Source organism: Trichechus manatus, unplaced genomic scaffold, assembly GCF_000243295.1.
Source record: "Trichechus manatus latirostris isolate Lorelei unplaced genomic scaffold, TriManLat1.0 scaffold00045, whole genome shotgun sequence".
In the NCBI taxonomy this organism is placed as follows: Eukaryota; Metazoa; Chordata; class Mammalia; order Sirenia; family Trichechidae; genus Trichechus; species Trichechus manatus.
In genome coordinates, this window is record NW_004443981.1 from 6583237 (window position 1) to 6609765 (window position 26529).

General features: G+C 51.8%; 1 protein-coding gene across 1 annotated transcript; it reads left to right on the forward strand.

The window, feature by feature from the left end:
* The first annotated feature begins 5498 nt into the window (after positions 1-5498).
* On the forward strand, positions 5499-25078 carry OTUB2 (OTU deubiquitinase, ubiquitin aldehyde binding 2). The gene is made up of 6 exons (XM_023731664.1): positions 5499-5543; positions 17022-17117; positions 19104-19222; positions 22706-22790; positions 23544-23738; positions 24867-25078. Exons 1-6 carry the CDS (start codon positions 5541-5543, stop codon positions 25071-25073), a joined length of 705 nt encoding a protein of 234 aa, XP_023587432.1. The 5' UTR covers positions 5499-5540; the 3' UTR covers positions 25074-25078.
* Positions 25079-26529: the final 1451 nt, after the last annotated feature.

Here is a 26529-nt window from a genome sequence, read left to right on the forward strand (position 1 = left end):
GCAACTGTGGTTCTTTTATGTGCCCCTTCGCCACTGGTTCCTGCCCTGTGAATGGGTCCCCATTGGTCTCCAGCCTTAGAACGTGATACCCTACCCCGAGTCTCATTCTCCTGGTAAGGAGGCTGGCCAGATGGGGAAAGTTTGGAAAAGGCTTCTTTGCTGTGTTGTTGTTGTTGGGTGCTACTGAGTTGATTCTGCTCACAGTGACTCCATGTGACAGAGGGGAACTGCCCCATAGAGTTTTCTTGGCTGTAATCTTTATGGAAGCAGATTGCCAGGTCTTTCTACTGCAGAGCCGCCGGGTAGGCTCAAACCACCAACCTTTTGGTTAGCAGCTGAGCACTTAAGCCCAATCCCCTGCCCACCATGCTCTTGGCTCAGGAATGCCCTGGCTACTTGGGGGCTTGTGCTCTGAGGTTGCCAGTGGCAGCTGGACCACAGCACCCCACGGGTGCATCTCAAATGCTTTGAATCCGAGCCCACTTGGCCCCCAAGCTCCCCCATTTATCTTAATAGGCATCTCCAAAATTTCCAGGAAAATGTAGGAACAAATAGTGAGGGATGTTTGGAAAGCATAGGAACCCTTGCTACCACTTGGCCCTCAGGTAGGGTGGTCCATGTCCCACACACTGCGGCTGATGAATTCCTGGGGCCACACCACCTCCCAAGAAGAGCTGCCACCCCAGTAGCCACCCAGGGTGAGCCTTTGGAAGCCGGCCAAGGTTTTCGGATATCCCGAAGGGGATTATGGGGAGATGGGCTCCCTCTCTTCACCCTCCACAGCATCGCCAGTCACTCTGGGCTGCTGCCAAGGAACGCAGGAGAAGAGGGCCTCAGGACAGCCAGTCCCCCACCCAAGCCAGGGACGGTGTCCATCTCTTGGGAGAGAGCTTGCTCTGGGCACAGCCTGGTCACAGAGGCGATGGGGCCCTTCAAGCCCCTCAAGCCCTGGCTCGACTCACTGGGCTTTCTTTTTCGTTCTATCGTGAAACATATATAATAAAACATTTGCCATTTCAACATTCTTCACATGTGCAATTCAGCAACATTGATTATATTTATCATGCTGTTTAACCATCACCAATATCCTTCTCCAAATTTTTCCATCACCCTTAACAGAAGCTCAGTACCTCGGAAACACACCTCCCCGCTTCCCCTCCCTGTTAACCACTAATAAACCATAGTCTTTGCCTGTGTCTATCCGAGATATTTCAATATACGTGGGATCATCGATATTTTTCCTTTTGTGTCTGACTTATTTCACGTAGCTAATGTGTCAAGGTTCATCCCCGTCGCAGCGAGTATCAGAACTTCATTTCTCTTTACGGGTGAATAATAGTCCATTGTGTGGATCTTCCACATTTTGTTTATCCATTCATCTGTCGATGGACACTTGGCTTGTCTTTTCCTTTTGGTGACCGGGAGCAATGCTGCAATGAATGTTGGTGTTCACAGGCCTTTAACGTGTGGAGTTGGGACACGTGAGCTGGGAAGGGAACAGAAAAACAGGGTGAATCCCCCATTTTTATAAATGTGTATATTAAGTTTTCCTTTTTACTAGCTTATTCACAAATGGCTGCATAGATTATCACCAAATCTGGAAAGTGGTTCTGGGACGATCTGGCTGAAAAATAAGACCTCATAATATCCATAAAATTGGCTGAGGGGGCTTCAAGGAGCTCTTGGTTTTTTGCCTTTTACACAGAGTGCTGTAGCACATCACTTAACAATATTTCAAAAAGTTGATGTAAGACATTTACACAATTTGGATGCTGCTATCACATCTTGCACAGGATATGGCAGGGATGGGGGCTCCCCATTTATTCCTGCAAAAATTGCTTCTTATTTTTCCATTTCCTGTGGTCTCCCATAAGAAATTATTTAGGCAAAAGGCTGCCATCTGGAAGATGAACAAATCTTCATCCTCCTTCAGCAAGTAATAAAAAGGTGAGGATTGTGAGAAAGTCGGAAAGCCAGTCTGAGAGAACAACTGCCTGAAGTCCCCCTGGGAGGGGCAAGTCTTTCAAATGCAACCAAAACTGATGCCCTGGCTCAGAGAGGTGGAGTAACTTACTCAAGGTCACAAAGCAAGCCCAAGTCTGGCTGACCTCAAGGCTGGGGCTCTTTTCCTGATAAAGCTCCTAGAACTCTTCCCTCAAATACCTCTAATGGCGGAGGAGAGTGAATTCTGAACTTTAGGAAGCTGGCATGCAGGCTTGACAAGGAACTCAGAATATCTTTGCATTTTTGTGTTTCACTTGAAAGTTTTACGTAAGTAAATTTGCATTTTATTTCGTAATACTTTGCTCTAGTGCAAAAATCATGTTTCTCCAGGCAAAAATCTTGGAGTAAAATAGACAGCCCCAGAGGCTGCTCCGTGTCTGCGCTGCACTGTAAGTCCTGCCTAGCAGAGCTCTGTGGACCCCCAGGACCTTGGAGGAGACGTCCAGCGCCCAGCACTTACCCCACCATCCTCCGTCATCTGTAAGCACAGGCTTGAGTTTCAGGAAGTTCTTACCGACCACTCCAAGACCACACTTTTCTGAGTTTTGCTCTCCAGGGTTCCAGAGAGTTTCCAGGGACCACAAAACCCTGAACGTTTCCAATTTGTATGTCTTGGGGGGACGGTAGTTGGGGGGCTCATACAGACACTCTCAGGACTGCTCAGTCTACTTAATCGAGGCCACGCTGTCTGGGATCCCGCTCTCCCATACACCCCGCAGGGCAGGCAGGAACCTCAACATCACCCTAGACCCTCTCTCTCCTGCTACCCCACACCCAGCCCACCACCAAGTCCTGACCGTGTTACCTACTGCTCTTGGAAACCATTCACTTCCCCCCATCTCCCATGGCTCTCCCTAGTCCAGCCGCTCTCATCCCTGGCCCGTGTGACTACCTGGTCTCCTGTACCACCCAGTGCTCTAAGGGGGCTAACTCTACCTCATATCCTTTCTGACCTTCCCGAGCAGTGAAACAATACACTAATTTGTGTGTGAACAAGTTTTCCAGACCAAGGGTCCAGGCTCTGATGTCAGGGGTTGAGGGCAGCCAGGAGGACCCAGGTGGATATTCAGTGGGGCCTGCACTCTGCAAGGAGGTGAAGTGCTTTACAGCCTAGGAGACCTGGTCCTCTCCTAATTAGAGGGCCCAGGAAGAAGCTGGATTTGTTACAGACTAAATAAATTACGTTTTCCCCTGGCGCAGTGGTTAAGAGCTCGGCTGCTAACCAAAATGTCGGCAGTTCAAATCCGTCAGCCGTTCCTTGGAAACCCCATGGGGCAGGTCTGCTCTGTCCTGTAGGGTTGATGTGAATCAGAATCGACTTGATGGCAATGGTTTTATTCAAGTTGCAGTTGACCTCCAATAACCGAGCACGTATACTGAGATTCTAGGTAAGACTGTGTTTTCGTTTTTAAAGACTTCACTGCTAAAAATATTTTAACTCTTTTTTTTTTTTTTTTTTTAACTGCCCAGAGTGTCCATCCCTCTCACTGAGTGAGGAACCAGAGGCCCAGAGAGGGCCTGCAGCTGCCTGGGGCCACACAGCAGGGAGCAGCAGAGCCCAGGGCTGCTTGGGGACTCCAGCCCAGTGTTCCTTCTACATAGCAATGGCAGCTGGTTCGGAGCTGCCGTGGCCTGCGTTGGGGAGTACACGGGGCTGAGGGCTCAGGGCTTAGTGTGGCCCAGCACCAGGGGGCCTGGAAGCCTCAGTTCACTTCTCCTCCTCCTCCCAGAAGCCCCAAAGGCCTCAGAGACCAGACCCCAGGCAAAGACCTCGATAGCCAAGGCTCCTCACCTGCATCCCACACGCACCTTGCGGGGCCACACCTGGCTCAGTCACTTGCTCACCACGCAGCCCCAGGGAACCCAAACAAGTCCTGGAGCAAGCATTGGACAAGGAGGCAGAAGTCCCAGGATGCAGCCCAGCTAGGCCACCTCCTAGCTGAGCCGTGCTGGCTCGGTCCTGTCACCTCTCTGAGCCTTGGCTTCCTCTGCTGTAAAAAACAAAGCAGCGCCTCTCCAAAACAAGCAGGGCCGTGGGAGGAGACAACCCCTATGGTCCTGTGCATGGTTCCTCAGCAGAGCGAATTACAAACCGGCGCTGGAGTCAGGCTGCCTGGCATTGAGTCCCCCCTGGATGCTGTGTGAACTTGGGCAAGGAGCTTAATCTGTCTGTGCCTCAGTTTCCTCATCTGTAAAATAGGGATAATAATAGGACCTACCCTGGCTAGTGCAAGTGGTTAAGTGCTGGACTACAGTTAGAACTTACCCAGAGGTGCCTCAAAAGAAAGGCCTGGCGATCTGCTTCTGAAAGGTCACAGCCTTGAAAACCCCATGTAGCAGTTCTGCTTTGCACACATGGAGTCGCCATGAGTTGGAATCGACTCAAGGGCAACTAACAACAACAACCCCCATAAGCTAGCTGTGAGAAAAGATAATATATGGAGAGTGCTTAGGACACGGTCTGATACACAGCAAGTGCTCGATAAAAGTTAGCTATTGTTTAGTCCATCGTTGGTATGTTTGAGTCCATTGTTGTGATTATCGTTATTGCTCCTTGAACCTCACCTGACCCCCGTTTCCTCTCCTTCCCCGAGTAAATGAAAAACACTTGAAGACACAGATGTTTGTCTACTAAGCATAGCCTGGTGCCTGGGGCTGGAAGGGAGCAGTGCAGAGGAAGACGACTCCGTAAACACTCGTGCACTGGAGTCCCCATCCAAAGCAGATCATCCAGGGGCCAGGGGCTGGTGAATGGATCTTTGGATGATAAATATGTTTGGTGTCCGGTAATAATGAGCTTGTACGCAGCGTGAGTCACTCAGACCTGGTTCACTGTCTGTGTCTCATATACATCCATCCATACAATACCAGAACCACAAAGTCAACCAGCCTGGAAATTCATTCATTCAACAAGTATTAATTGGATGCCTGGAAACCTACTGATTCATGAGTTGAAAGAGGGGGAACTATTATTTAGAAGCTACGCAGAGACAGGTGGTTAACTTAATGTTATTGGAAACGTGTTTCCTCCGTGCCTTGTTCTCTGATCTTGAGCAAACTATACTTATGTGACCTTGTTTATTAATTTATGAGGGCCAGCTAATCTTTCAGAAGACCTCAGTTTGCAGTTTTTGTCAAAAGCCCCTCAGCCTTTACAACCAAGGACCTGTCTTTCTGGGTTGGGCGAACTCCTTTGCTAGTTAAAAGCTTCCTGTGTGTTTAAAAGAGGGAGGTACCCTGTCAAATGAGCCCTAAAGCATAGGCTGAAGAAATGTGAAGTCCCACCCACTTTCTGTGACGTCCTGAGTCCCGGCTTCTGATTGCCCGTTTCAGACGTCAATCGCGGGGCGTGTGTCTTGCAGGGACACAGTCGAGGTCTACCCTCTGGTTTGCGGGGCGGTCGGGTGTATTCGCCTCACGCCCCCTCGCCCTCCAGGCCCCGCCGCCCGATCCAACCGCGGAGCTGGCCAGTGCCTCCGCGGCGCCCTCCCGCACCGGATCGCTCCTTGCTGGGGCGGGACCTGGCTCCAGTCACTATGGTCAGTGGTCGTGGGGGGAAGTCGGGAAGGGGGAGCGGGGAGGGGGCGCGAGGGGCGGGGTCGCCACCCGGGCGCATGTGCACTCTCGGGACGGGGGACGGGTGCGAGGTTCAGCGCCCTGTATCGTTCCCGCCGCGTTCGGACCCCCGAGAATACTGAGTCCAGGCGGATGCCAGGGGACCCGGTCCTTCCTTGGACGCGCCCTGCTGTCCCCTGTGGACGCCCAGCGAAAGGGAGCCAGCCTGGCCCCAAGGACCCCCGCCCCCAGGGCCTCCGTCCTGGGTGACCCCGAGGGTGTCGCCCCAATAGCCCAAGGTAGGCGCCCCCGACGGACCAGGGGCAGGGGAGCTCCAGGGCTAGGGATCCTCCCCTCTTCGTTAAGTAGCCCCCCATCCGGCAGCCCACGACCCCACACACCCCACAGCCACCAGAACCCCATCCCAGCCCCGCGCCCCCGAGAGTGGACCTAGGGCTTGCACCGGTGGCCGGCTTGCCTGTTTCCTGAGCAGCTGCACGTTCTTTGGGAGTTGGGGCCCACGTGGAGAGGCTGCTTCAAGTTGTGAGGCGCATGAGTTAGGGTTCCAGTGAAGCAAAGACTAGAGAAGGATCCAGATCCTGTTGGAGCACAAAGAGCCCCAGAGGCCCTCTGAGCCAGGCCCAAACCCAGGCTTGGAAAAGTGGGAAAACTGAGGCCCAGGCGGGGAATGGGCCAGCATTGACTGTGGTGAACCTAGGGCTAAACCCAAGGCTCTGGACTCCCAGTCCACTGCTCTGTGTTACATCAGTCCACTTGCCAGGTTGCCATGGGGCCAGGCACCCTGCAGGGGACTTGATGAGGTGGCCTGTAAAACCCTCCAACCCTGAGCCCCTCTGCTTCAAGAAACCTATACAGTATAAGGGCAGATGGACTGGCCTGGGGTCACACAGCCCTGGGTTCAAAGCTCACCTCCGCCCCTTAGTAACTGAGAGGCTTTGGTTGGCCATCTCCCTGCGCAATGCTGCTTGGCCCATCTAGATAATGGGCTGCTGGAGGACCACATGATGCATGTGGCATGCTTGGCCCATCTGCATAATGGGGCTGCTGGAGGACCACGTAATGCATGTGGCATGTTTGGCCCCAGGCAATTAGCTGTGGCTTTTCCTGTGACAACAAAGTCCTGGAAATGGGTGTGTACAGGCACCTGGGTCACAGCCTGGTCATGACCTGCCATGTTCTGGATGTGGCATGGGCAGCTGGCTGCCCCGGACAAACCAGCCTGCCAGTGGGGCGGCTGGGGGCCTCTGGGTATCTGGAGGTACCAGCTTCCTGCTTCCACGCTGTGCCCAAGGGGTCACGTGGCTCTGCTGCTTCTGGAAGGGGGCCCAGGTGTTTTCATCCTACCCACAGGAAGTGCTGGGAGCTGGGGTAATGAAGGATTTGGCCACCCAGGATCTGAAGGCTGGCATGTCCTCTGGCTGACTGACACCAGGGAGCTGACAGCACAACAGGGGCGGTAGGAGCTGGGACCCCACCTTCTGCCCTGTGTGCTGCACAGCGAGGCCACTGACTCCATCCTGCCCACCTGGCCTGACTCAGGAGACCGAAAGTCAGAGGACAGATGGAGTCAAATGCACAGCAGTGACACCTAATTAAGTGCCACCCCCCACCCCCAGCACGCCTCTGTCAGTGGAGGCTTGGGCACCTTGGAGGTGGATAGGGTGGTTACTCACTAAATAGCACGGCAGCCTTGCATCGCGTGGGGCAGAGACTGTGCCAGCCTGTTCCGTCTGTTCACGAAGCATTTATTGAGCGCCTACTGTGTACCAGGCATCATGCTGGGGCTGTGTGGTGGTTTCTTATGTTTGAATTTACATGGCGTGGATCGAAAAGTGAGTGTGTGTATGTGGCGGGTGGAGGAGTTTAACAACATGTCCCTGGAAAATACAGCATCTTCTTTCCTTTCCCACTCCAAAGTCCCTGGGCTAAGCTTGAGGAATGGTGCCAGGTAGAAGACACAAAGCCCCTTGGGAGGATGGGAGAGGGATGGGTGAAGTCCAGGCCTAAGCTGTCACTGGCAGGGGCTGCAGATAGTGAGGGGTCTCGTTGTGCTTGCTCGGGGTGCAGTTAATGCTTGTTGAATAAATAAGTGAGTATCAGGCATGGACAGCAAAACCACAGCATCATTCTTTCGTTTCTCAGACAAGCCCCTGATAGGTACCCTCAAGGCCCCTTGCTGGGTGGTGATACGAAAAGCGGGGGTCCCTGCCCTCTCTAGGAGCTCGTTGTCTGTTTGGACCGACACACAACAATCTCTGACTATTGATCATGACCTAAGAGGCCTGACCAAGGGCTCTGGGAGCACAGCAGGAAGCCAAGAGGGCTCTGAGGGAGTAGGAAGTATTGGAGAAGGCTTCACAGAGGAGGGCTTTTGAGCCAGGCATTGAAGGATATATAGGAGCGTTTAGGAAGGATTTGAGGAAGACGGCACCCCAGGTCAGGGGACGGTATGCTTAAACGTCTGGGAACATGGTCGAGAGGGGGATATTCTGGGAAAGGCCAGCAGCCTGTGTGGATGCAGGGAGGGGGGGAGAAGAATCTAGAAGAATTAGTGGGATCAGAATGTGCCGTGCTGTGGGGTTTGTGTTTTATTCTGAAGATGAGAATCATGACAGATGTTTAGTAAGTAAGAGATGGTTGACTTGGAAGGTCTCTCTGGCAATGGAGTGGACGGGGGGTTGGAAGTGGCCAGGCGGGAGTCAGAGACCAGCTCATCCATTTGTTCACTTGTTCTCTTGGTATACGGGGGACCTGGCCAAGACAGGCAGACAAAGCAAAGCCCCTGGCCTCATGGATTGACATCTAGTGGAAGGAGACAGACGGTATGCAAGTCAGCAAGTGAACCCATGGTCTAGATAATGCCCTGAAGAAATAAAACAAGGTAAGGTGATAGTGATAGGGAGGGCAGTTTAGGCCCAGGATGGTCAGGGAAGGCCTCTCTGAGTCATGCAGAGAGGCAGAGGAGCAGTCCAGGCAGAAGCAACAGCATGTGCAAAGGTCCTGTGGTTGGAATGAATTTATCTTTTTGGAGGAACAAAAAGCAGGCCATGTGGCTGGGGCCCAGAGAAAGCAAGGTGAGCAAGGGCCAACTGGGGTAGGACCTGGGAGGTTGTCCTCAAAAGGTTGAGTCTTTCTCTAAGTGAGGGCAGCCAGCGGGAGGTATTAAGGAAGGGCGTGTAAAGCAGTTTACGCTGGCTGCTTGTGGAAAACAGGTTGAGACAGGGGCAAGAGTGGAAGCCTGGAGGCTGTTGCAGCCTCCCCGGGTGTCATGGTTTGAATTATGTCCCCCAAAAAATGTGTGTATCAATTTGGCTAGGCCATGATTCCTGGTACTGTGTGATTTTCCCGTATGTTGTAAACCTGCCTCTATGATGTTAATGAGGGAGGATGGGTGGCAGTCGTGTTAGTAAGGGAGGACCTGATCTACAAGACTGGATTGTGTCCTGAGGCAATCTCTTGAGATATAAAAGAAGTGAGCAGTGAGACGGGGGGACCTCATACCATCAAGAAAGCAGTGCCAGGAGCAGAGCATGTCCTTTGGACCGGGGTCCCTGCGTGGAGAAGCTCCTAGTCCGGGGGAATACTGATGAGAAGGCCGACAGAGAGAGAAAGCCTTCCCCTGGAGCTGATGCCCTGAATTTGGACTTTTAGCCTACTTTACTGTGAGGAAATAAACTTCTCTTCGTTAAAACCATCCACATGTGGTATTGCTGTTATGGCAGCACTAGATGACTAAGACACCGGGGAAGGTGGTGGTGGCTGGAGCGGCCCCAGGAGCAGAGTGGACCAGGGAAGAGGTATTTGGCATGAGCACTAGCTGGATGCAGGGGTCTTTTGTGGAGCTGAGGAAGACTTGGGGAGAGGTAGAGAGGAGCGAGAGAGCTGTTACACCAGTTACTCCTGGGGACCTCACGTGTATCAGTTGAACTGTGCTCCATACAGTTTTCAATGGCTGATTTTTCAGAAGTAGGTCACCAGACCTGTCTTTTGAGGTACCTCTGAATTGACTCAAACCACCAGCTTTTCGGTTAGTAGCCAAGAGCTTCAACGTTTGCGCTACCCAGGTTGCCTAGGAGAGCAGTTAGAAACCAAAAACAAACCCTTTGCCATCAAGTCAATTCCGACTCATAGCGACCCTGTAGGACAGAGTAGAACTGCCCCATAGGGTTTCCAGGGAGCGGCTGGTGGATTCCAACTGCCGGCCTTTGGTTAGCAGCCAAGCTCTTAACCACTGAGCCACCAGGGTTCCAAGAGAGCAGTTAGGGGCATGTTAATTTGGGGATGCTGGGCAGACATGCGAGTGGCTGATGGCCACTGGACGCTGGAGCAGTCAGGGCTGGGAATGAAGATCTGAGGGTCAGCTGGAAGGGTGTTGTGAGAATCCAGCATTACGTGATGCAGAGGCAGGCCCTCTCTGTTTTCTGAGCTGAAGAGCAGAGAAGGGCCATGTGGTCGGCTGAATAGTGGCTCCCAAAGATGTCTGCATCCTAACCCCTGGAACCTGTGAATAAGTTCCCTTATATGGCTGTCCTGTTATCTAGGGCTGCTGTAACAGAAATACCACAAGTGGGTGGCTTCAACAAACAAATTTATTTTCTCAGTTTCGGAGGCTAGGAGTCCAAATTCAGGGCGCTGGCTCTAGGGGAAGGCTTTCTTGCTCTGGGGGAAGGTCCTTGTCTCTTCTGAGCTTCTGTTTCTGGGTTCCTTGGGGATCTTCATGTGGCGTGACATCTGTCTTTCACCATCTCTGCTTTTTTGCTTCATCTGTTCTTTTATATCTCAAAGGAGATTGACTTAAGACATGCCCTGCACTAATAATACCACATTAACGTAATAAAGAACACCTATTCTCAAATGGGATTATAACCATAGGTGGAGGGGTTAGGATTTACAACACCATTTTTGAAGGACACACTTCCATCTACAACAGTGGACAGTGGGGCTTTGCAGATGTGATTAAGTTAAGGATTTTGCAGTGGAGAGATCATCTTGGATTATCCAGGTGGACCTCTCACTTTGCTTGGAGAGACTGGATCCAAACCCTGAGCTGTCTCTATTCCTGGAGGGGCGCCACTGAGAACTCACTGGAGCTGCTGAGGATCCCGCTTGGCGTCACATGCTATCGCGAGGATTATGGGACAGGCCTTTAAGGGAGAGAGGCACGCAGCCTGTGGGAGGGAGCTGCCCGAGCCCATACCTTCCAGCTTGGCCCGTCTTCTGGTGGGGTGGGTACCTGAAGATCCTCGCCCAGTGGTGGGTGCATGGAGTTCACACAGGCAGGGGTGTAGCGGCTGTCGGGTGGAAGCTCCCGTGTTGCTCTGGCTTTGGGGACCTCTCTCTGGCTTCCCTTGGAGATATCTTGACCAGAAACATTCAGAGCTTCAAATACCACAAACAACCTGGCTGCGCCCATGAATTGGGATTTAGGTGAAGGCTGGGGCTTTTTTCTGATGTCAGGCTGGTTGAGGAATCCTTGGGCTCTGTGGGCAGGTTTTCCCCGGTGGCACAAACAGTTTGCACTCAGCTGCTAAGCTAAGGGTCAGCGGCTTGAACCCACTCAGCGGCAGCATGGAAGAAAGACCTGGCGATCTGCTTCTGTAAAGATTACAGCCAAGAAAACTCTATGGAACAGTTCTACACTATAACACACGGGATCCCATGAGTCGGAATCAACTCAACGGCAATGGGTTTGGTTTGGTGTTTCGGTGGACAGGTTTTAGATATCTAGAGAGGTTTTGGAGAAAAAACAAAAGTGGGGAATCTTACTTTCTGCAGGTTTGTGGGTGGTGTTCAGTATATGAATTAGGGACGGAGGAGCTGATGGTGATGGGACAGGTGTAAGCACCATAGCAGGGAGACCCGGGAAAGCAGGTGTCCAGGGAAAGGATTGAGTGGCAGGCTCTCGACAAGGGCTCCAGCCCGGTCTGAGCACCAAGCCAGCCTTCCGCTTCCTGCTAGTTCCCAGGATTGCTGGGGAAAAGCCAGTGATTAAAGAAACGTCCTTTCCTGACTTTGAAATATACTTGCCTCCACTCAGCCTGCTCCTTCTGAGCAGAGGTGCTCTCCACCTGACTTAATCAATTAGCATCTATTTGCAAACCAGCAATTAAAGGGCTAAAATCCTTTCAAGTGGCCTGGTGAGTTAGGTCACACAGTCATTGAGGCCTGCCTGTTCTCTCTCCATAACATCCTGGAAAATTTCAGCCACGGTCTAGAAAACAGAACAAAACACTCATTAGAGTCAGCCGAGTCCAAATCCAGAGCATCGCACCTGGTTTACGGGCCAGTAAATTGAGGCTGTGCTGGGGTTCTCCCTGGAGCTTGAGGCTCTAGTTTTGCCCAGGGGTGGGGCTGCCGTCAGAGCTGGCTTGGGTCATTCTGAAGGTGAACCAGGTGGGGACTTGAAGCCGCCAAGGCAGAAACCCACTTGCCCTCCATGTGCCCCTAGAAATACAGCCGGGACCACTAGGGGGCGCTGGAGGTACCACCACGGGTCCTTTATCTGGGGATGGAGGAGGCTGACCCTGGGGCCCTTCGTCAGCAGGGGTAGATCTTCCATAGTATTGAGTGGGGGGCAGCCGAGAAGGACCCGATGTCTATAGAATGATACGTGTGGAACTTTAAGACTGCATGCATACATAAGGCAGCACTACATTTTTTAAAAGGCATGTTGAAAGACATAACAAGTGGGGCTACACGTGGGGGTGCCATGAGTTGGAATCGACTCCACGGCAGCTAACACAACCACCACCTTGGGGGACTGAGGGAGTTCAGGAATGGAAACAGGGATGGGGATGAAGGGAAAAATCTTGAAAAAAAGTCCTTTGCAAAGGCCATGTTAACAGGGTGCCCTACAAACCGAGAATGTGAGGACCTCTGTTCTCAGTGGCGGAGAGGCCCCCTGAGCCACTATTTCATATTTTTTCTTTAAATTGACTGCTGTAAGTAGCCTAAGTAAATTTGTTAAAAATGCAAAGTTTATACTACTATGGAGAATGGAAAATTTAGAAAGGTTCATTTTCCCTTCCTAATCTACCTTTAAATATTCTTCATCTTACTGTTGCTGGCAGCCTTTTACATTTAAGTTCTCATCTCTGCATATTTAAGACAAATTCCTTCAACGTCTTTCCACTCCTCTTTTGATATCTTCTCAGAAACTGCTGAAAAAATATAACCGATTTTACTTCATTCTCTGGCTGTGACTCCTCCGCCATTTTCGTTTTTGTTTTGGGCAGTCCAAGGACAAACAGCATTCAGTATAGTTGTGTTGCTTTTCTTCTCTTCATTTTATAAACTGTGGTAAAATCTATATAAAATTTTAACCATTTTTAAGTGTCCGGGGACAATTCAGGGGCATTAATATTGCAATATTTTGCAACCATTACCACTATTTATTTCTAAAACTTTTTCATTACTCCAGATAGAAACTCCGTACTCATTAAGCAATAACTCCCCATTCTGTCCTGCCTTCAGCCCCTGGTAAGGACGAATCTACTTTCTCTCTCTATGCATTTGCCTGTTTTAGATATTTTATGTAAGTGGGATCATACACGATTTGTCCTTTTGTGTCTGGCTTAGTTCACTCAGCATATTTTCACGGTTCATCCATGTCGTAACATATATCGGAACTTCACTTCTCTCTATGGTTGAGTAATATTCCATTGTACAGATACGCCCTATTTTGTGTATCCATTCATCTGTTGATGGACACTCAGTTGTTTCAGCTTTTTGGCTATTGGGAATAGTACTGCACATGTATCTGGTTGAGTCCCTACTTTCAGTTCTTTTGGGTATACACCTAGCAGTGGAATAATTTGCTATTTAATCCATTGTTTGAAAAGGCCTAAGCCATCATCTTAAGTCATCTGGCTGTAAAAACAACAAGGCTTATATAAAGTGTAAACAGATTGTTAGTGAAATAAGTGATGGGATTTTGGAATGAACTAAGACTGAGTAAGTGAGTGAGACAGAAAGAGAGCGAGAAGGGGATGCTGTAACGTGAGTACCTTTGCTGTTTTTAAATATTACCTGCTTGTCATCATGTCATTCGATCAAGGCAGCAGGCTAGGTTTTTAGTCCTGAAACTTACGAGACCCCTGAGATACTTGCTTTATTAATGTACAGTATGAGTACAAAATTAACTGCATACCAGCAGTTTTTATTTATTATGTTAATAATGTAAATATTCCATGATTTAGGACAGATCAAAACATGTTAACTTTTTATAAATTTGCCACTGAAGTCAAGAAAGCCAGCTTGTTTTAAGTAAAAAAATAAATAAATGCAAAGAAAATGGAACTGTTTTGGGCTCCAAGCCAGAGGCTTCTCATTCTTCAAGAGACTAGCAAATTCGAAAGGTATTCTAGAAGCTGACTTTCTCCTTGACGTCTCAAAAGGCTTGAAGGAAATCGAAAAGAGAAGAACTTTTCCACGTCACTGATGTCTTTTGACACCATGTCTGAGCACCAACTGTAAGCCGTCTCATTCTACCTGTGATGAGTAACTCTGAGATGGTGAAACCCTGTTAGAGACCCTCGCCCCCAAGGTGGCTTTTCTGACCAGCTAGATGGAGAACTGCACTGTCTACCAGGCTAGGAGGTTGAGACCTGGCCTGTTGTCTAGAGAGCCCCAGAGCACCCTGTTCAGAATGTTCCTTTGTGGTCTAGCCACTTCGTGGGCTCTGAGCTCCGTTTGTCATGGTAGGATTTCCATGGGATCCAGAATCAGACAGACCTGTGTTAAGTCACTTCCTAGCACAAGCAACCTGACCTCTGTGTTTCTGTTTGTCAGTAGAATGGATATAAGTATACCCACCTCACGAGGTTGTTGTGAGAATTAAATGAGATAGTGAAGATCGCAAGCCTCTGTCCCAGAGCTTGGCACACGGGAGACGCACAACAATGGCACCTGTTATTATTTCATACATGTTGAACTTAGGGTAGCAGCAGATCATCAAACCTTCCTCCCTGTGCTGGTTTTCAACCTCATGGTCACAGGATAGCTGCTGTGATGGAGACATTGCATCTGCATTTAAGGCAGGAAGAAGAGGGGAGGAATGGGACATGCCATCTCCATTCCTTTTATCTAAAACTAAAAGCTGTCCCAGAAGCCTCCAGCAGATTTTCTTAAGTCTGGTAAGACCGTAGCTGCAAGGGAAGCTGGGAAAATGAGAAAATGAGGGACAAGATTGGCGTGACTTAACCCAGTCATTTTTTGTCACGTTGCCCTGAGTGAAACCAGGATTCTGTTAGTGGGGAAGAAAGCAGTGATGGATGATGGGAAAGCAACCCACGGTGTCTGCCCAGAACGGTTGTCTGATTCCTCCTCACATCAGGTTTCCCTGCTGCTCTGCCAGCCTGCCTCCATAGTGTCAGAGCAGAAGGGAGGAAGGAGCCTAAGCCGGGCTTATTCTTGCAAAGAAAGGTGGCTACAGAATGAAAACTTCCAGAAGCAAAACTCAGAATCCCCTCTCCCCACATCTAAGCATTTGCACACTCTGTTCCCTCTTCTGGAAGCACCTTTCCTCCTGTTCTTTGGGACAACGAATCCATCCTTTTCTACTTTGAAGCTTTCCTCTGGGAAGGTACCCTACCTCCCCCACTACCCCCAAGTCTGGGGAAGGGCGTGTCAGGAGCCACCAGAAAGGAAGAAAAGGAATAAAGTGTGAGTTCAAGGGAGAGCTGAAGCCTGACTTGGGAGGAGTGGGGGAGATCAGGGAGGCTTCATGGAGGAGGTGGCTTTTAGATAGAGCTTCTAAGCACAAATAGGATTTTCATTCCCTCATTTAGCAAACATTTCCTTATTCCCTCCTCCATGCCAGGCCCTGTGATAGGCCCCAGGAAGTGGGACAATGAACTGAAGGTCACAGACAGTATAACAAGCTGTTCTGTGCCAAGGGACACTGTGTGGCTTTGGAGACTCATAGCTGGGGATATCCAAGTCCCCTAGAAGTGCCCCTTCCCAATCCCAGTGTCTCTCCTCTGTCCTGGATGCTGGGCTTGTAAATCGAGGCCAAAGAAGCTCATCATCAAACAAAAGTTTGGAGTCTGTCCAACGTGGAGACGTGGGTAACCCTCACTGTAGAATCTCATGGCCCAGCTCTCTGTTTCTCCAGATGGAGAAAGGGCTTTGTACCCCCTCCTCTATGAGCAGGGTGGCGTTGGGTGGAGATCGTTACCAGTCAGTGATGAAGCCGAGGGGCAACTTGGGGAGGCCGTGTGGGCGGAGGCATGAAATGAAAGTGGCTAGCTTCAGCAACCATTAAGTGTCAAAAATGACGGTGATAAATGGATGGAAAATGAGATTTCCATTTTCAAAACTCCCAATTCATGTCAGCTTTCCAGCCGCACACCTATTGCGCAGAAAGGGGCTCCTTGGGGAGCGTGCAGGCAAGAGGATTGCCTTTCAACAGCGTTACTTATCTACAGTATAAGCTGTAAGGGGCTTTAACACCAGATTCTCCTACATTGTTTTCATGCTAAAACCAGAGCTGTTTCCAGGCAGATGGAGGGAGCGGATCTCCCCCATGTCTGAAGCTGGCAGGGAAAGCATATGGCAGAGACAAGGCCCACGGCAAGATGGCTGGTAGAACAGAGATGTCTCCTGTAGTTTTGGCCCCTGAGCTTCCTTCTGCCGTTCCCTCCTCCCTGCCAGATGATTTGTTCTCAGCCCCACAGAGACCTGACTCCTCTAGGAGAGGGCTTACTTTCCAGGTTGGAATTGACCGAGAGGCACAGCTGGGCTGCACTATGAACTTTCACCAGTAGGTGGTGCATGAAACTGCCCTCCCCATCCCATCTGCTCTTTGCGTGTGAAACCTTCCCTGGCACCCCCAGACCATTGTAAGGGACCTCCCTCTGTAAACCAGAGCCACACAATGTGACCTCTTATAATGCGTCATTATTGTTTTCCCCCCTAGGTGGTGAGCCCTGATGGGTATGGCTATATCTTATCACCTCTACTTCTAGCATTTGACACAGTTCCTGGCCCATGCTGAATGTTCAGGAATTGTTGGATGGATGGGTGGGTGGATGGACGGATGGACGGATGGACGGATGGATGGGTGGGTGGGTGGCTGGGTGAGTGGATGGATGGATGGATGAGACAGGAAGGACAGAAGGAGACAAACGGATATATCATTCTTCAGCATGAAGGTTCCTTAAGTTTGAGGTTTTATATTCTATAAAATGAATCAGTTTGGAAGCTACAAGATGAGGTTCCTTATAACCAAGGATGCCTCTATGTGATGGTGCTGACTGTCCCTGTCCCAGGAACATGGAATTCCAGGCATACCTCTAGGAGGTTGGTTATATACTCATACATGCCTTTTGTGGGAAGGTCACTATTTATTATTTTATTTAACTAGCAGTTCAGAGGATATCAGCTGGGTGAAATTCCATTGGTTGCTTTTGAAATTGTCTCAGCTTTTCTTCATCTTTCAGAGTGAAACATCTTTCAACCTAATATCAGAAAAATGTGACATTCTATCCATTCTTCGGGATCATCCTGAAAACAGGATTTACCAGCGGAAAATCCAGGTGAGGTAGAGGGGAGGGAGAAGAAGATTCTAAGTTAAATGGACTAGAGCTGGGAACAGAGAAGGAGGTGCACGTTGAAAGCAAAAAGGGCTTATACTAGTTTGGACTTGGCTCCTGAGCAAATTAAAAGACTCCCAGAAAAGTTTTATGTTGGGTGTTTGTTTTAACACAGAGTCCTTTAGTTGCAAAAAATAGCATTTTTTTTTCAAGCTAGGCACTATCCTAAGTGCTTATTTACTCATTGAGACCTCATTACATCTCAGTGAGGTAAGTATTATCATTATTCCCATTTTACAGCTGAAGAAACTGAGGCACAGGAATTAAATGACATGCCCAAGGTCATACAACCTGTGAGTGGCAGAGCTGGCATTTGAACCCAGGCAGCCTGACCTCATAGACACATTTGTAACCACTACACTGGGTGGTGCAAATAGTTAAGCGTTCGGCTACTAACTGAAAGGTTGGTGGTTTGAATCCACCCAGAGGTGCCTCAGAAGAAAGACCTGGCTGTCAACTTCTGAAAAGTTGCAGCCATTGAAAATCCTATGCGCAGTTGTGTTCTGAAACACATGGGGTTGCCATGGGTCAGAATTGCCTCAGTGAAAACTGTTTAGGAGCCCTGGTGGCACAGTGGTTAAGTGTTCATCTGCTAACTAGAAGGTCGGCAGTTCGAATCCACCAGCCGCTCCTTGGAGCAGTTCTTCTCTGTCCTATAGGGTTGCTATGAGTCGGAATCGACTGGATGGCAACGAGTTTGGAGTTTTTTTTTTTTTTTTTTGGTACACTAAGTTACCTCTCCGGAGTAAAAGCCTCTCCAGCAGCTCACAGAACAAGGGCAGTGGGAGGAGCTGGCTGCCCTCTCCTGTCTGTATCTCCGTGGCAGCACCATGCTGCTTCTCCCTGACAATGGCCAACACTTTCCCTTTCTGCAGAAGGTGCTTTTCTGGCAGGTGGCAGAAAGCCTGCCCTAGCCCTACAGGACCTTTGTCCCCTTGAGTTCCCTCACAGAGACACAGCACGGTCGCTGGGTCCCAATTACTGATCCTAAGGGACTCCAGTCGGCCCCGCTAGGGCCCCATGTCCATCAGGGCCTAGGGGCAGGGCGTCCTGCGATCCAAACACGGGCACAGGGAACACTTCTGGGCAGGAACAAGGGCTGGCGGCACACAGACCTCCGTCCACTGGAGCACTCTTGGGAGAGGAGGGCAGGGTCTCCAAGAAGCACCTCCTCCCCTCCCAGCCTGCCTCCAGGTGGCCGGGGTCAGCTCTGAGCCTTCTGATGGTTGTGGTATAACAGGAATCCCGCCGCCCCTTGAAAACCATTCTGTCTGTCCAAACCCTGCCTGTAGCCCCACGAGGCAGGAAGGGGGATTCGTGGCCATTTCAGAGGGAAATTGCCAGCTAGGAGCAGAACAGGAAGAGGGGTGGGGAGGGCCCCGCCTCTTGAGAAGTGTTTGCAGGATGGGGCAGAACTGCGTGGTATGCCCCAGGAGGCCCTTCCAGCAGCCCTGCAGCCTCCTCCACTGCCCCAGCCACAATGACCTCAACACCCCACCCCTCACCAGGCGTTCTCTCTGCTCACACGTGCCCCTTCCTCCCCCACCCCCCACTGCCACACACACTCCTGCTCCTGGTAACTCCTGCTCCTCTCAGTGTCATTTCCTCCAGGAAGCCTTCCTGGACTTCTGATGTCTGGTGTAGACACCAGTATGCCGTGGTCCCCCAGCCCCGAGCTTCCCCTGTCTTCCGGTTGCTGCTGTTTGCTTGTTCAGCTCCCACCCCCCCACCCCCCACCCCCAGACCATAGGCTGCCTGAGGGCCGGGACCAGGACTCTTGTCCACAACTCCTCGGTGCCTGGCATACAGGACGCATGAATGAGACTGGGGAAGGACAGCCTGGGCTGAAAGGAGGGGCAGGTGTTACCGGGGGGAGGGGGAGCCTGACGCAGCCATCTCGAGGTCCACGTTTCCCCCTCTCTCTGGCAGGAACTCAGCAAGAGATTCACTGCGATCCGTAAGAGCAAAGGGGACGGAAACTGCTTCTACAGGGCCTTGGGCTTTTCCTACCTGGAGTCTCTGCTGGGGAAGAGCAGGGAGATCCTCAGGTGAGTGGGCGTCGGGCCTCCCGTGGGCCGTTGCTGATGCTTTTGGCTTTGCTCTCTGTGCGAGGTCAGCCTTGAGACTCCCCCGGGGCCTCTCCTCTGCCTGCCTAACCCCGGGAGTTCGCTGGAGAGCTGCCTGACAGAAGTGTTTGATGTTGGGGGCGCCCAGCTGCCCGCTGTGGTTGAGATGGGGCAACAAGAAGCCAGTGGGTAGGATCGATGGCCTTCCAGGTCTGAGTCAGCCTGGTGATTCACTGCAAAAAGAAAACAGACCAAGCAGTGTCGCCTCGTGTCTGCATCGTGTCTGTTGACCTTGGCATTGAGCTGGTCAGGCCTCGAGCTAGATGTTAATGCCGCCAGGTCTCTGTCCAGAAGCTGCTCCAGAGCGTCCCTGGTAGGCCTTCCTGCTTTAGTTCAGGGCTTCTTGCCCTTTAGTATTTGTGCAAATCGCCTGGGACCTGTTAAGATGCGCATTCAGCGGGTCTGGGTGGGGCCTGAGACTCTGCATTTCTCACAAGCTCCGAGGAGACGCCAGTGCTGCTCGTCAGATGACACTGAGTAGCCAGGGGCTAAGAGAACCGGTCTCTGGGGGCCTCACAGCCCTTGGAGGATGGGATGGAGGCCAAGGGCTGCCCTCATTGGCGACACGCGCCTGCACGCTCCAGAAAACCCACACAGAGCTGCTGCCGCTGTCCTGGGTCTCCGTGTGAGGACCCCTTTGGTTAGGGCAGGTTTCTCAATAGCAGCACTACGACGTTTGGGGCCAGATAATTCTAGATGGTGGGGGCTGCCCTGTGCATTGCGAGATGTTTAGCAGCATCCCTGGCCTCTACCCACTAGATACCAGTAGCACCTCCCTCCCCACAACCATGACAATCGAAAACATCTCCAGACATTGCCAAACGTCCCCCAAGAGGAAATCACCCCAGTCGAGAACGAAGCCCCCGCCCTTATTCTGGATGAATCCTTCAGATTGTTTCCCAGGTGGCACACTGGCTGGGCCCCTTTGGATGGAGCCAGCTGTCTCAGTCTGCCCCCCTCACTGCCCTGTGGAGATGACCCCAGCTCTGGCCTCCCCGTGGCCCGTGTCTCCGGAGTTGTACAGCGCAGCGGCCCTGCTCTGAGGTCGGGCCACTGTGTGTCGCTCGTCTCTGTATCCCCAGCACCCAGCGCAGCGCCCCGCACAGCGGGGTCAACACTCATTGACGAGGAATGAGATGGGGGTTTAGGGGTGGGTGGCCCTGGGAGGGGAGGAGGGATGGGGACAGGAGAGCCAGGAACAGAGCTGTGCACATCACAGCCTTGTGGGGACAGAGTGACAGTCCTCAAGCCCTGGCCAGAAGAGCAGGGCTGGTACCGGCCCTCGGAGAAGCCCTGGTGAATAGCAGGAACTCCTGATGCCACCGCCAGTGCCCAGGGCTGTGGGCCACCCAGGCCACAGATACAGACAGAAATGGAGGGGTGATGAGGGGTGCTGCAGGGCCAGCACGGACCCACCAAATCCCTGCCTGGACCCCAAGGGGAACTGAGCGGTTGGTGGCAGCAATACAGCAACGGCAAGACGAATAAGGTTAACAATAAAGACCACCGTACACACCATCACCTCTGTTCAGTGCCCTGCAATGGAGGCGCACTGTAATTACCCACTACCCACTCTGTACAGGAGGGAAACTGAGGCCCAGACTCATAGAGCAGCTTACTGGTGGGGCTGCGGCCAGAAGCTCATTTCCCCCACTTCACGCTCCCTCCTGCCCCACACCATCCTGGCCAGCCAGGGGCCAGGTTCCCTTTAGGCACAAAATCCCCCACCTTCTGTCTTAGGAGACCATTCCCTTCCGTATGCCACCACCTCTGTCCGCCCTCTCAGCAAGGCACCTGCGCCTTTCCTCGAGCACAGCAGAGTCTGAAGCAGCCTCAGAACTTTCTCGTTGTGCCTTTTACTCGCTTGTGGAAGCTTCTCCCCGTTTCGTCTTCGTCAGAGTCCGGGCTCACTTCCCAGGGCTGCGAGGCTGGTCAGCAGAGCCACTGTGTTCTGTGCGTTCTAACTGGTCACCAGTGCCTTCCACGTTGTCCTCCTCCGGTGGGATACGCCCCTTCCTCCACGGACCAGTTACTTGTGTCTGTGTCTCACAGCCGCTGCTTAACTGCGTGTCCTGGGGCCAGGGGCCAGGAGGTTCTTCACCGTGCCCCCCCCGCCCCCCGAGTGCCAGGGCAGGTCTCAGCAAGGGGCTGTGTCCTCAGGGCCATTGCAGTGGGAGCAGAGAGAAACCAACCAGCAATACTTAGGGAGTAAAAATTCACAGAGAAGGGGCCAGGCCTCGAGGGTGGCTAAGAGTCTGCCAGAGGGAAAAGCGGGGCAGAGCAGTGGCGTGCTGGCAAAGTTTACCAGCTGGCTCTCGCGGTGGGGGGAAGCCCTGATGTGTTGTGTTTGCCAGTTCCTGTGGTGTAAAGACTTCTATCACTATTTCAAGCTACTGGAATGAGGCCACTGAACTGGGAGTTGGGAAGGGTTGTGCAATAACACAAGGAGCCCTGTGGGTAACAGCTTCGCTGCTAACCAAAAGGCAGGCAGTTCGAATCTACCAGCCGCTCCATGGGAGAATGATGTGGCAATCTACTTATGTAAAGATTACAGCCTTGGAAGCCCTATGGGGCAGTTCTCCTCTGTCCTACAGGGTTGCTGTGAGTTAGAATCGACTGGATGGCAATGGGTTTGGTTTTTTGGTTTGGTGTGATAACATACCGTTATATAATGTTTCCACCATAGAGATAGGCATGAATAACCTTAGCATAGATAATAGTAAAGTTAGGAAGTGATGAGTTGTGAATATTGTCTTTGTTTTTTAGCATAACTTATAAATTTTAAGTATGCATAATTGATTTTTGATAATGGCTGTTTAACAACCAGCCTGAGAATCTAACACTTGGCCTGTGTGAGCAGCTGGTGCTAATGGGGAGAAAAAGCTCTTGGGGGACAGTGATGGCAGTGGGGTGGAAGGTTTGGGGATGAACTAGAGATGAGGTTGGTGAGGTGGCAGGGCCTTGCCCTGAACACCCCTGCTGAGCTCTGTCCTAGGGGAAGTAGGGCTCAGTAGACACATTAACTAGAAGGCTATGGTAGGTCACTCCAGAGCTCCTTGGGGAGAAAGGCTCAGGCCAGAGATGGTGATGAGAAGGCAGGAACCATGGGGATAGGAAGGAGGGACAGCGTCAAGAGACCTTTGAGTGGTAGAATCAACAAGTCTGGGAGTAGGGAGTGGTTACCTCGGTTCCTCGTCTGTGAAATGGGTGTAACACCCACCTCCCAGGGTTGTTCACAGAGGGGCGAACAGAACAAATCAGTGTGGAGCCCAGGTCAAAACACTTTGAAAAGTGGTAGGTCCTTCAGCTCTTCGTGACAACACCCTTCCCAGCTGTTGGGGGGTCATAGTGGGTGGAGTGTGGGAAGAACACTGTCATCCAACGCTCCCTCTATTTCCCCTTTAGGTTCAAGGAGCGTGTACTGCAGACCCCAAATGACCTTCTGGCGGCCGGCTTTGAGGAGCACAAGTTCCGAAACTTCTTCAATGCTGTGAGTTAAGCTGGGCCCCGGTGGCTGCAGAACCGGGTCCCTCCACGCTGGCAGAGCAGAAGGGGCAGGTGCTGGCTGGAGCCCCTCCGGCCCTGCACTCTGTGGTTTGCCCCTCTGGCTCCTGCTGACGGGGGAAGGACTTAGGGCAGCTTGCTGCATGTGGGCAAGTGTGGGGGTGGGGAGCCCTAGGGCCCTGCCCTCCCTCTGGGATTCTCAGGCTGGGAGACTGCCCAAGGCCTCCTCCCCTGCCCTCCCCATCTGATTAGAGAAGGGCTGAGGTTTGGACGAGTCTCAGACCCTTGTCGCTCTGAATCTACATAAGAAGCCCACCCGCGATAGTGATGGAGGCAGATGCCAATTGCTGTTCGCTAGACTTGTCTAGCTGATTCCAACTCATGGCGACCTCATGTGTGCAGAGTAGGACTGCTCCATAGGGTTTTCAAGGCTGTGACATTTCGGAAGCCGATCGCCAGGCCTGTTTTCCGAGGTGCCTCTGGGTGGATTTGAACTGCCTAGTAGTCAAGCACTTAACCATTTGCGCCACCCAGGGACCCCTTCCCTAGATGTGACTCTGGGCTAAAGTGCTAGTTACACAGTATTTCTAACCCTGGTTACCTAGTTTTGGAGGAATCTCAGGTGGATTTATTTTAATACCTCAACTCGAGGCTCTAAAGAGGAAAATGCCGGCTGAGGAGTCCCGTGGAGGGAGGGGGATTGACCTGCCCCACCCTGGCTGATGGCCTGGGCGACCAGTTTTACAGTGTGGTGGAGCTGGTGGAGAAGGACGGCTCGGTGTCCAGCCTGCTGAAGGTGTTCAACGACCAGAGCGCCTCGGACCGCATCGTGCAGTTCCTGCGTCTGCTCACCTCCGCCTTCATCAAGAACCGGGCAGACTTCTTCCGACATTTCATCGATGAGGAGATGGACATCAAAGACTTCTGTGCTCATGTGGGTCCTCGGGCCACACGCAGAGGGTTCTCAAGCTGTGGGGACTCGCCCCCCCACCCCAACCGGGCTCTGCTCTTGTCTCCAGCCCCAACAAATATTAGGGCCACCATCGCCAGCCAGGGGACTTGTGCATCATGCTCCATTTGCAATTCAAAGAGCATTAGATTGGGAAGCTGGAGACAAGTCCTACCTGAGCTACCTGGACTGGGTGGCTCTGGGCAAGCCACTTCCCCTTGCTGGGACTCAGTTTTCCCATCTGGAAAATAAGGGCTTGGGGCTGGACTGCTTACAAAAGTGCAGAGTAGCAGCTGCAGTTACATTCACCCCAAAACGTACTTTGGTTAGGATATAAGGTATTTATTTGAAGGAGTTGCCAACATTTCAAAATTGGGCAATTTTCCTGTGAGACATCAGAAGATCCAGCCCCCGGACCCTTATTCTTTCGTGGCAACCATCAGCGGCAGCCGAGCAGCCGCTGCCCCCTTTATTTGGGGCCCCCACGCAGCTGGCCACCACCTCTGCCTCTCTCCATTGCTCTTCCACGTCCCCCGCACTCACACACTCACTCACCTGGCCTCTGTGAGCACTTAAGCTTGGAGTCCCTGATGGCAGTGCCCCTCTCAGCTCTGAAATTCTTTGCTTCTGGGCACTAGGGAGCCCAACCTGAAAAGGAATTCCTGCCCCCGTTCCCAGATTCCTCAAAGACCTTGCTCTCTTCTTACGTATAACAAAAGGGTCTGGAATCAAAAAGAGTTGGATTCACGTCTTGCAATTCTAGCAATTTCTAGCCAGGTTACTTCCTCTCGGACCAAAAAACCCCGTTGCCATCAAGTTGATTCCGATTCACAGCAACCCTATGTGTTCTAGTAGAACTGCTCAGTTGGGTGTTCTGGGCTGTAATCTTTATGGGAGCAGATCGCCAGGCCTTTCTTCCACGGTGCTGCTGGGTGGGTTTGAACTGCCTAGACTGTCATGTTGGCACCTCTCTCATGAGTTGTGTGACGGTTACTTCCCGGCCTAGGGGATTTGGCCCATGACCATGACAACCAGGCTGAACTTGATCCTTGCCCTCTGTCAGCCTTCCCTCCTAAACTGGGCTTGTGTTTGTTTTCGTTTTGGCCTTTGCAGGAAGTGGAGCCCATGGCCATGGAGTGTGACCACATCCAGATCACAGCCCTGTCACAGGCACTGAACATTGCCCTGCAGGTGGAGTACGTAGACGAGATGGACACCGCGCTGAACCACCACGTGTTCCCTGAGGCAGCCAGCCCTTCCGTTTACCTGCTCTATAAAACATCCCACTACAACATCCTTTATGCAGCCGATAAACATTGATTACTTTTGGGCCAAGCAGTAGAGCCTGTCACCTAACGGGACCGCATTCTGAATGGAACATTCCGGCTTTTCAATTTTTTAAGCGATTTAGCCTGTAGCTAGAAAATGTACAGCCTTCCGGGCAAAGCCACTGGGAATGAGGCCTCCCCGTTATGGACTGTGGTAACTTGGTGATCCTGTTAGTATTTATTTTGATGAAGGATCAGATGCTTTCTAACTCTGGGTTGGGAAGCCAGGGGGCCTGGCTCTGCTCCCAGCTCCCTGAGAGACGCTGGGTCGGTCACCTGTGTGGGCCTGTTTGTCTGGAGGAAGTTCCTGCCAGTATTGACTTTCGATTATTGTAGAAAAATGTCGTTTCTGTTCGCCAGGGGCGGGGCCTCTCCAGAGGGCTGGAAAGCTCAAGGTCACACTTGACTCAAGTGACTTACCAGTTCTAGAGAAAGGAATCAAGTCCAGTCAGTTGGATTGGACTTTGGTGGATGTGACTGAAGCATTGGCCTGCTGAGGCTAACTTGAATGTGGAGGATTCAGTGTGGAACCAAACATCCGTGATGGGAGTAAGTTTTCCTATCCCCAGCTTAAGCAAAAAGAAAGAGGCTTTTGTGCCAAAGTCCAGAAGGGACCTGTGGCCTTCAGCATGAAGCTCATGTTAGGAGCCCAGGCAGAAGGGGCCCCCTCTACCTCTTGAAGGGCCAGGACTATGTGACTTTTGGAGGGAAGACCCTTCAGAGTTCTGTCAGCCCCACCTGACACAGGCCTGACAGAGTGGGGTCTGGTCCGAAATCCACGTATTTGTCTGGGACCAGGAAGCTGCAGTTGTCCCATGATCCCCAACAAGTCCTAGGCGTACTTTTAGATGCTTGGCCTGTGGAGACATGGGCACATGCAGCCGTGGGCTCCAGCTGAGCAGAGCAGACATTTTTCAAGGCTGTCTTTGGCTTCTGCACCCCTTTCCCCTTCTGTTCTACTTATGGGCTGGTGCAAGCTCAGGTGGCAAAGAACAGGGACAAGCTGAGGAAATTGGCAGTGGGGCAGGAGACTTCTCACTTACTGAAAACTGCCTGGTAGCCCAGAGCCCCAGACAGCAGCCTCCTTCCTCATCCACCTGAACGTGACCTCTTAATAACCTCACCTTGCTGCCTCAGGACCGCAAGAGCCCCATCACTGGGCTAGTGGGCGAGAGACCCCAGTGGGGAAGCAGACACTGGCCGGGCTGAGGTGCTGTTCCCTCTGCGGGAGATGAAGAATACAGGGCTGTGGGGTCACCCTTTGGGAACTTCCTTAATCCCAGGCCTTCTCCCAGGGTTCATTGCAGGGGATTAATTAGAATCTATTGGTGCTGCCGTGAGTCAGCTAACAACCAGACTGCACAGGAAGAATGTTAGCAGATTCCTCAGAGTTCTGTTTACACACATCTCGCTTCTGTCACTGTTCTGCCTTTGGGAAAAGCCAACAG

Excerpts from the sequence above, each read along its gene's own strand:
- OTUB2 (XM_023731664.1), top strand. Across the intron at positions 19,223-22,705 it reads AAGAGCAGGGAGATCCTCAG|GTTCAAGGAGCGTGTACTGC; the intron begins GTGAGTGGGCGT and ends TTTCCCCTTTAG. Across the intron at positions 23,739-24,866 it reads TCAAAGACTTCTGTGCTCAT|GAAGTGGAGCCCATGGCCAT; the intron begins GTGGGTCCTCGG and ends TGGCCTTTGCAG.